General features: G+C 37.6%; 1 protein-coding gene across 3 annotated transcripts in view; it reads right to left on the reverse strand.

Moving 5' to 3' along the window:
* Positions 1-10,580, reverse strand: part of LOC124556550 (steroid receptor RNA activator 1) — a 66,523-nt gene extending 55,943 nt beyond the window's left edge. The window contains exons 1-2 of one of the 3 annotated variants that reach the window (XM_047130507.1): positions 10,395-10,580; positions 1,323-1,633 (exon numbers count right to left, since the gene is read on the reverse strand). In XM_047130507.1, coding sequence (XP_046986463.1) covers positions 1,323-1,633; positions 10,395-10,419 — 336 coding nt within the window. In that variant the 5' untranslated portion in view covers positions 10,420-10,580. Of the gene's footprint in view, positions 1-1,322; positions 1,634-10,217 lie in introns of all 3 variants that reach the window. The other 2 variants (XM_047130508.1, XM_047130506.1) reach the window with 2 other exon arrangements.
* Positions 10,581-10,800: the final 220 nt, after the last annotated feature.

Here is a 10,800-nt window from a genome sequence, read left to right on the forward strand (position 1 = left end):
AATATCCTCAGAACAGTGAGTCCAACCATTGCAACAATAATATATTCATACATAAAAATCATATAAATAACAATGTATTTTGTACATCATGGATGAGCTTATTAGCATCAAAGACTATATAACCATATTACAATGGATAAACACAGGCACATTTATGATGTCACATGCATTCGGACTCAAGCTGACATTAATGCATGAATCAGTGTTAAGATCCCAATACTGCAGTTCACAGTATCTATGTATCCCGTTTTGATTTATAAATAAATTTGGTTGCTATAGTTAACTGTTTAAATAAAAAAAATTAAAAAGTTTTTGATCACTAAAGGAAACTGAAGAATTTTAATGAAATGAAAGATACTTTAATTAAATTTGAGGCTGAATTGAAGAACTTCGAATGTTTTGACTTGCTCAAGAAATTCTGACATGGTTTCAGGTAAGTTGAAAATTCAAATACAAGAGTGTAGGAGAAATATAGCTATTACCAAAAAATATTTGAACCCGTTTAACTTTATAAGTTATTCAACTCAACACAAAGATCCTTCTTCCCCACAATAGTGAACCTTATATTAAAACACTAAGCTGTATTTTGTTAAGTATTTCTTCCGTGACTTTCATAAAATAAAGAACAACTGCCTTCAACCAAAATCGTGATTTTATTTCAGTGCACAATACATTCCAAGACCTGGCGACTCATCTTCAGGTGATTTAACAGCCCATATAGTTTTTGTTTAAATCTCAGATTTAGTTTAATTCTGGTCGTGGTAAGATTACAATGGTATATTACAAAGAGGCAGATTGTAAATATCCATTTACAAACTTAAGACAAATAGAAAAATAACTTCATGTTTCCAGTAATGGATACATGGTTTTGAAGCACAGTATTAGGAAACTTGTTTATGTGCATTTATACACTTATGTATATATGTGCACATAAACATGTTTACTCATACTATGCTAAAAACCATGTATCCACTCTGTCACATAATCCATAAGTGTATAAATGCACATACATTGATGTATACTGTTATAACACCTCAAGATGAGCCCACAGGGCTCAAAATGCATCATAAACTGAAATAAAATCACACCTGTGATTGAAGGTGGTTGTTCAATTAACATGTTCATTCGGTTTTATAAAAGTAGAAGACTGAACTAAATAGAATCAACACTTAAAATTCGTAGCTAATGATGTATTGTCATTTATAGACTAAATAATTACACAAAAATATAAGCTGGCACTATAAAGCAATGACCCATAAGCACTATCATAAATGTTACACTAAGCCTATTTTTGGAGCCCAATAACAGCTAAGTGAACTAACCCTGTCACAACCACTGCGGTCCAGGCATTCAGAGAGGTTTCTGACCACCTTTGAACACTGTTCATTTGAAATACTTAATTCTTCAGGCCTGCAAGCCTCAGTTTCTTTACTTTTGTCCAACGTAACAGAGCTAACAGGTGGAGCTGACAAAGGAGGAAGTACTGTCTGAACTCTCTGTGATGATGTCTGCTCTGCTCCTTGTATTGGGAATGCCACCCTCTTTGTCAGTTTAGCTCTTCCTGATGCTGTTTGTTGAGGCCTTGATGGGTCATACGAAAGCTGTGGTGGATCATTCCAACCAGGAGTGGCAACTGTAGATGAAAAAATAATAGCCATAGTGAATACAATTTCACAAACACACATGATTCAGTCTGAAAGCAAATTTGCACTCTAGTTCAACAAATTCACTCTGTATATTACAGCATTATCAACAATTTAAACACACACACACACACACACACACACACACACACTTAAAAGCTGTTATTGAGAGACAAACATCTCTAGAGAGCCATCACGAATAAGCTTGAGGATGACAATATTATGTATTTCTGAGCAATGAACTAACTACCTAACTAACTCACTCATTCATTCTCCCCCCCCCCCCCCCCTCCTTTCACTCCCTCATTCCTCTCCCCTCCCTCTGATCTTGAGGATAATAGCATGAAATAAGTCCTTTTTAGTAGATGCACTTGGGCAGTTTGAGTACTAGGAGTCTTAACTGTAAATGTTTTGCATTCATGTAAGTTAATAGCAATGGGGCTAGTGAGCTTAACGTCACCACTATCAACAAAGTCATGTGCCCTCAATCCATAGACACTGTGGAGAGGTTTGGAATATAAACCAGGACATCCATTTGCAGAAATTTTATACACCCCACTTCTCCTACCTTTGCTGTCTACACTCTGCCAATCAAAATTTTTTCACCCAATCAGGGTTAAAACCAATAACCTCTGAGTCAAGTACCACCATAGAAGCGTATTTTAGTGACCCCGGCTGAAGAGGCAAGTAATCACCATGTGGCTCCCAGACTGGTGAAAATCTTTCATTTTGAGGCAATTTTGGTGACTGTCATGTCAATTCAGCTGTTATCTATTCAATCACCTTTTCATTTGGTCTCACAAGACTGAATGGCCACTGTTCCATATCTTCCCATCAAAGAAAAATCTGAGGTAATCAGAACCAAACTCAGGTTCTCCACATCTGTAGGCTGTGACACTAACTTCTAGACAACACAGACAGTATCTTACTCACTGAAAAGCTGCCATGCAATAACATAAAACAGAAAGGAATGGAAAGCAGCAAAATGGCCAACTTTCTATCACTTTCATCTCTAAAATTTGATATTACCCATAGCAAGATGCCAAAATTGGACATTTGGAGAAAATATGAAATATGCAACACCCAGCTCACATTATTATCAATGTTCACAAAAACTTTTTTTTTAATTCCATGTTCTTGATTGATTTTCTTTGAAATAACACATTTTTAAGGAAGGAGGCAGGTCTTTGGCAGTACTTCAACACTCTTACTACAGTGTAGACCAATACAAAAATGGAATTGGTTTGGTAAAACCTCATCTCACTTGAGTGACTGAAGATAGACATGCACACAGAAGAAGTTAGCTTCAGCAACTGCAGCTTACTGTCCATTACTTCCAGTAACACTTCATCAAACTGACATGACTCTGTAGGTAAACAGTTGAGACACAACCCATTGTGGGATGGCAAATTGGACAACAGTGTTTACCTGAGATGGTATTATTACATCTGCTAATAAGTTTCCCCAAATTCCTATGTGGTCTGGTATCCAGAAAAATACAGTACCTTTCGTTGGCCTTTATACAGAGATTGGAAACCTGGGTGGACTGAACTTTTTATTTGCTGGATACCTGCAATGGATAGCTTGAAGGCCAATCAACTGAAGAAAGGAAGGAGGATCCCATTGATGATGAGATTGTTTGAGACTGACCCCAAGTGTTGTTTCCAGAATGAATTTTCATTCTGCAGCAGAGTATGCCTCATACAAAACTTCCTGGCAGTTTTTCAGGAATACTTCTGTAAATTTGTAAGGTAGATGATGAGGTACCAGCAGAAACAAAGCTGTGAGGATGGGTCTTGAGTTGCACTTTGGTAGCTCAGGTGACAGAGCACCTACCTGTTAAAGACAACGTCCCAGGTTCATGTCCTGGTCTGACACACAGTTTTATTCTGGCAGGAAGTTTTGTACAGAAACTACTATTTGCAGTATTCATAAGACTGGGTTGTTCAAAAGCTTGTGGAAACGTGCACAGCACCTGCAAATGAAGAACCATCCAACTCCTGCATACTGTTCATGTAGGTTTTGGTATTGTCATAGAGATGGTCTGAAGACAGAATTCCAAGACATTTGCAGGAGTAGTGCTACAGTTTTAACCAGTCAGTTTAGTGTGCATGAGCAACACAAGGATTTTCAGGAATTCCAAGAGAAAGTGTTGAGAACTGATTAGTGTTGTTTTAATGGTGGTACAGTTGGATAAACTTACAAATAATCGGTGTGTATTACCGTCTGACTAATTATACCACTTGTTCCTTTCACTCAATATTCTCTTCAACATTTGGTGAGCCCATTGAATGAATATCCTTTTCTTTCTAGTATTACTCTCTGCTGATGAAGTCTTATCACAAGCTATATATCCAGTCAATACCTTGCACACTGTTGTTCCTCATTAAGTCTAACATGGTGACTTCAAACTGTAAAATATTTATTAAATATAAGAATTATCAATCAGGATTGACAATCTTCAATATGGTACTGCCATAAGGAACTACTTTAAATCCATTACTGTGTATCATTTACGTAAGTGACTTGGAAATGAAAGTACAAACTCCACAATACATACATAAGGTATGAGTGACTTTTACATCTACACTGCTGACAAGCATTGTTAGAAACAGAGTATACTGACTTCAACTATGGCTAGAGTCAAAAGACTCCTCTTTGAAATTTGCCCTAGTATAAAAACAACCAACTCTACAGTAATTCCATTTGACAACCATCCTCCCCAATAGCTGAGTGCCAGCACAACAGAATGCCATGCAACGGGGCCCAGGTTCGATTCCCGGCTGGGTAAGAGATTTTCTCCACTTAGGAACTGGGTGTTGTGCTCTCCTCCTCATCACCACCACCACCACCACCACCACCACCATCATCGACGTGCAAGTCGCCCCCGAAGTGGCGTCAACTCAAAAGACTTGCACCAGGAGACTGGTCTACCCGTCGGGAAGCACTAGCCACACGACATTTCATTTCATTTCATTTCACAGCTGATTTGTTATCCAGAATCATAGGATGACTGAAGATGACAAATTTTGTGTAATGTATTGTTGTGTATGGGTATGATATATGAATCACAACTGAGATAGATACCACACTTTTGAACTAAATATATACTTGTAATAAACTCATTTATGTATTTTGATTAATGATAGATTTTTTGGTGGGGGTGAACATACCCCAGCTTTGTTATTGACAAAAACATCAATAATAAATAACATCCAGAATGTAACTCACATAATATGGCAAACCCCGCACTTTTGGAAAAATTTGATGGACTACTGTCTGCTTTGGTTTGGGAGGTATGAGATCAACACAAAAAAATGGTATGCTGTTCGGAGAAAAAGAAATGTTGCTGCACATAGAAATTAACTTCAACAATTTTCCTACTAACCAAACTTAGTTATTAATAGATGCATTAAACATCTACAACAATTTAGACCATGCATAAATATCCTTATTTAGACAATAGTTACATGGCACTATATTTTTGTCTGAAAATATTCTCTTTTAGTAAACTACCAACATTCAAGTGCCAGTATAAACATCTCTCTGAAACAATTCCAGTTTATTATATGTAGGCCAGCAGCCTAATATCAGCTTAATTTGTGTCTTTTTGAATCACAAAGAAGAAAATTAGCGCAGTTCATTGGATACCTACACCATGGTTCCCAAAGTGAAATTAGTAAACAATGCTACACAATGCAGTACACCAATGACATCACTAACATTGTGGAGATTGGATTTTCAAGAAACTGTCAATGGATGTCGTCACTAAAAAGAGAGAGAGAGAGAGAGAGAGAGAGAGAGAGAGAGAGAGAGAGAGAGAGAGAGAGACCGACCTAATGAAACCTTGAGAAGATAAGAAGGGTCTGAGTGGCAATGTTGTTCTTGTTAACACCCTCAAACATGTTAAAAGCTTGAAAGGTCCACAGAAAGTTGCAATTTCACCACACTTTGACCCAAAATGTAACTGTGTTGGCTTGCGCTACATCACACTGGTGCAGTGTTGTTGAGTTGGGTCACAGTTTGTTGTGGCATTTGGTGGCACTCTTGAGCTCAATGTTTATTTTCGAAGTTGTTTCTTAGTTATGAAAATGAGATATTTGACACTGAATTGAGTATGTCAGGTTGTTGATGAAATAGTTAGTTCCAGATTGCTTGTGAGTTACTTTAATTCTGCATATTGTGACTGATGGATTTGTGTTTGTGATTATTATTGCAGTAGGTTGGGGGGGGGGGGGATTTATTATTCCCTTCCTTCTTTTGTCTGTCATGGATACGTGAGAGATATTTACAAGTCAGCCATTGCTTGTTGCAGTGGGTGTCTTTGTTTAAAATCAAGTAACTACAATTATTTGCACTTACTGAGGACGATTTTGTGTTGTTTTTAACACAGGAGTGTGTGTGTTGAAAGTGGCTTTGGTTGACAAGTATATGGTTTATTTGTAGAATGTATGGCATGTGTGTTTATAGTTACATGTATATATTGAAATAGGTGGTGATCCAAATTTTCATGAATTTCAGGGTTCTTCTTTTTAGTGTTTGGTAAGTCTGTTAGATTTTGGTAAGTAAGTATCATGGATATTGGTTTACTACCATTGGTTAGGTTATTTTTTTATATAGTTACGTGAATTTTGGTTTGTTGTATTGTGAACTTCGTTTTAGGTAGGGAAAGTGGAGGTTTGGATAATGGTTTTGACAGTTTGCATGTGTTGGTTTTTGGTACTGAGGGCTTCATTTTAGCTGCCATATAGGTCAAGTGAAATCTGCAGTATCGGAATTTTTCACGGTACCGAGGGCTTTGTATAAGCTATGTACGTCAAGTGAAATTTGCGGTACTGGTTTTTTGTGTTGCATGTGGGCTCCTGGTATTGAGGGTTTCATTTGAGTTATATTGGTCACATGATATTTGAAGTACCAGATCTTTGAGTTGTGTGAAGTTTACTGGTATTGTCACCTTTCTTTGAGCTATACAATGAGGTGACAAAAGTCATGGGACAGCAATATGCACATATACAGATGATGGTAATATTGTGTACACAAGGTATAATAGGGTAGAGCATTGGCATAGCTGTCACTTGTACTCAAGTGATTCATGTGAAAATAGTAGTTCGAGCTAGGCCTAGATGCAGTTGACATTCCATTTCGGAAACTGTTAAGGAATTCAATATTCCATGAACCACAGTGTCAAGAGTATGCTGAGAATGTAAAATTTCAGGCAAATACCTCTCACCACAGGCAACAGAGTGGCCGATGGCCATCACTTAATGACAGAGAGCAATGGCATTTGCATAGAGTTGTCAGTGGTAACAGACAAGCAACACTGCATGAAGTAACCACAGAAATCATTGTGGGACATACGACGAACATATCCATTATGGCAGTGTGGTGAAATTTGGCATTAATGGGCCACAGCAGCAGACAACCGACACAAGTGCCTTTTCTAACAGCACAATATTGTCTGCAGTGCCTCTCCTGAGCTCATGACCACATCAGTTGGACCCTAGATAACTGCAAAACTGTGGCCTGGTCAGACAAGTCCCAATTTCAGTAGTTAAGAGCTGATGATAGGGTTCGAGTGTGACACAGTCCCCCGAAGCCATGGACCCTAGTTTCAACATGGCACTATGCAAACTGGTGTTGGCTTCATAACGGTGTGGGCTGGATTTACAATGAATGAACTGGGTCCTCTGTACGTTTGGCTACCTGTTCCCAACCAAAAAATGGAATTTTTATAGATGACAATGAGCCATGTCATCGGGCCACAATTGTTGGTGACTGGTTTGAAGAACATTCTGGACAATTTGAGTACATGGTTTGGCCACCCAGATTGCCTAACATGAATGCCATCAAACATTTATGAACATAACAGAGCTCAATTAGTGCACAAAATCTTGCACTGGCAAGACTTTCACAATTATGTATTGCTACCGAGGCAGCATGCCATATTTCTGCAGGTGACGTCCAATAAGTTGTTGAGCCCACACCATATCAAGCTGCTGCACTACACCAGGCAAAATGAGGTCAGACATGGTATGAGGTGGTAGGCCAAGATTTTTGTCACCTCAGTGTATATGCCAAGCAAAATTGATGATGCCAAGGGCTTTTTTGTTTTTACATTTTCTGGTTGTGATGAATGTTGAAAATTCTGAGAGTATGTTTTTTGGGTTAATATTTGTTTTGAAATGACTTCATCATTCTTATTGTCATATACTTAGTTTGTCTCCATCGAAAACCGCACTATTTCCCATGTTTGTCCCATTGGTTTCATTATATTTCTGGAGATAAATTTTTGTGTGCTTTTACATTTGTTTGCTGTTGTAATGAGTGACGAATAACAACTTTCAAATTCAGTAACTTGAAAATATCATACCAAAGTGGGAAAATTAGTGTTTTATCAGGAACTTAAAAATGGAATGAAAAATGTAAAAAAAGGTAGTGTCACTACATTTGCTGCTTCAAAAACATTAATATGCTGTAGTACTTTCCAGTTCCAAGCTAACGTAGAACTCCAGCTACATTTACACCTATGCTACACACGAATCTGTTCGACACCACTAGTCAAAGAGAACTGCTTTATCATCATCTTCAATGTGCAATCTAACTCATTATCATCCCTCACTGCATCACTATTTCCAATAGATCCAAGGAAGTCTAAGGAACAACGCAATCTAAGGCACAGCTCACTATAACTAAATGACCCATTGCAAACAAAACACACTAATGACATCTACAATTGAAACATAAAAACAAAATCACTGCATACACCATCTATGTAACATATGACATCAAACTTTAAAGAATACATTGTTGGTTCACATACTGAACTACACCATCAAAATTATAGGAGGAAACTTAGGAGGTTGTGTTGTATTACGCACAATAATTCATTATCAGAACACTTCAGAACCACAACTAGAACAACACTTCAAAGAGATACATCGCAAATATTGGTCAGGTGGTGGAAGAATCTTGTAGCAAGGATAAAAAGAGTAAAGTTTCTGTGGATAAGAGTTCAGTATAATGCATAATTCAATGAGAAAGATGATAACCTTCCCAAAGAAGCTGGCTTCAACAACAACATTATTTAGTTTCACCCCCCATACACCAACCCAGTGACAGTAATAAAGAATATAGTCACCACAAAATGGTAAGATGAGTGGACAGTAAGCAATATAAAGTGAGGATGGTTGAGTGGATGCATTCGATTTCAAATTACATGAAGATGTGGGTCCACAATTCTATATGAGGAATATTATGACAAAAACCAGGATGTAATTAAATCACATTATTTTTCTGTATCATCACAATAAAACCAAAAAAAGAGGAAACCAGTTGATCATAACTGGCAACCAACCCTCCGTCACCATATTTAAAATAATGTTAAGAGAGATGCGCATTAGGCAGACACACTGTCTCCTTGTACAGAGGGCAAGCAATTCACTGGAATCAACATTGTATGAGGAATGTGTACTGCAATGCTATACTGATATGGCATGCTTGTACTGTCAGCTAGCTAAGGTTGGCAAGGGGTACAATCTGTACAGGTCCCTGCTCATCTGGCTTCAGAATCCTGTGCTCCCAGGAAACTGCCACAGTATCTTGTACTTAGTTCATTTTATTTATAAACAAACAGATGAAGATGCAAGGAAGTCAACAATAAACAAAAAGGGGAACATATGGAAGTAATTTTAGATGAAAGAATACTGGACATGCACATTCAAGTGTGCTCTATGTAGAATGATACGACATTCCATCAAGACACTGTTTCCACTGCCACACACAGTGATGTAATCAAACAACTGGCTCACTATGCAAATAAAGAGCTCTTGTACATTGTCGTCACAGGAATGAAAAGAATATTCACAATACAATAAAGATCATTTCAATTATATTTAAAAAGAGAAAAAAATATCATACAGAGACATACTACAGATCTACAAGAGCACTTCTTTCATTAACGCAAAAAGCAATTTTCGCACACACACACACACACACACACACACACACACACAGACAATAGCACTTCAAAAAAATCTGCTCTATCACGGAACTTATAATACAAGCACTATCACAAAACTCACTAAGCTTCAAGACTAGAGACTTTCCCCACGACACTGAAAAAATATCTGGTATAAAATTTATCTTATGGCATAAGGGAGTTACAAGGGCTAACAATGTGAAATTACTTGTTCAAATTGTGACTCATGTCACCTTATTCCAATGCATTACGAGGAAATTATCTGGCAATTAGGGCCGTCAAACAACTAATTCCTTCACGGGCATTCCAAAACCAGCAAGCGCTAACTGTGTGTGCGTTGTAAGAAAAACGAAGGGCAACAAATCATGAAAGATCATACATTAAAAATTACTGTCAGTGCTCACTAAATGATCATTCTTAGCACATGTCATCAGACAGTGATTAACGAATATGCGGGGCATGTTATGGATTCGAAAGCGTAAGTTGGAAACTATAACACGAGTTTTCGGAAAAATAAAATCTTGTCTCTACAGTACGTTACTCGCTCTTAAACACATCCTTGACTCATTGAATACACACTTCTAAAAATTACATGCCATATGTCTCTCCTTTAGCCACTGCAGTCATGGAAGGACTTGGTCACACTAACTTTTTGAAACCATGTGTTCCCCAGCAAAATACTGAAAGCGTCTGAAATTAAATCTAAAAGCACAACGACACTACTTAGTTATCCTTTAGCAATTGTCACATAAGTGTCACATGACATGTTATACCTTTTGGTACAGTGCTACTGTTCATGTTTTTATATCCTCTCTCAAGTTTACAATTTAAACTTTTTTTAACGCGATTATCATTTCAGACTATTGTTACGGGCAGCTCACAGCCCATGGCCCACGCGCTTTTCACCACTAATCCACTACTAACATACGAATCTTGCTAAGATATTACGTCGCAGTTGTCAAAATAATATGTGCCCTTTGCCAAAGGCAGGCTGTATGACGTATGTTGTGGCGATTGGATACATACATGACAGCACGGACGCTCTCGCTAAGTTAAGTGGTTAATATTGTAATAAGAGCTAATTTAGTTAATATTACATTTTAGACTAGTGTCTTCTTTAGGCTGTCTATTGAAGGTTTCGCTTTTCTGGCCGTATTTAGATCGAAAAGGAAGTATTTC

The sequence above is a fragment of the Schistocerca americana genome, chromosome X, assembly GCF_021461395.2.
Source record: "Schistocerca americana isolate TAMUIC-IGC-003095 chromosome X, iqSchAmer2.1, whole genome shotgun sequence".
NCBI lineage: Eukaryota > Metazoa > Arthropoda > Insecta > Orthoptera > Acrididae > Schistocerca > Schistocerca americana.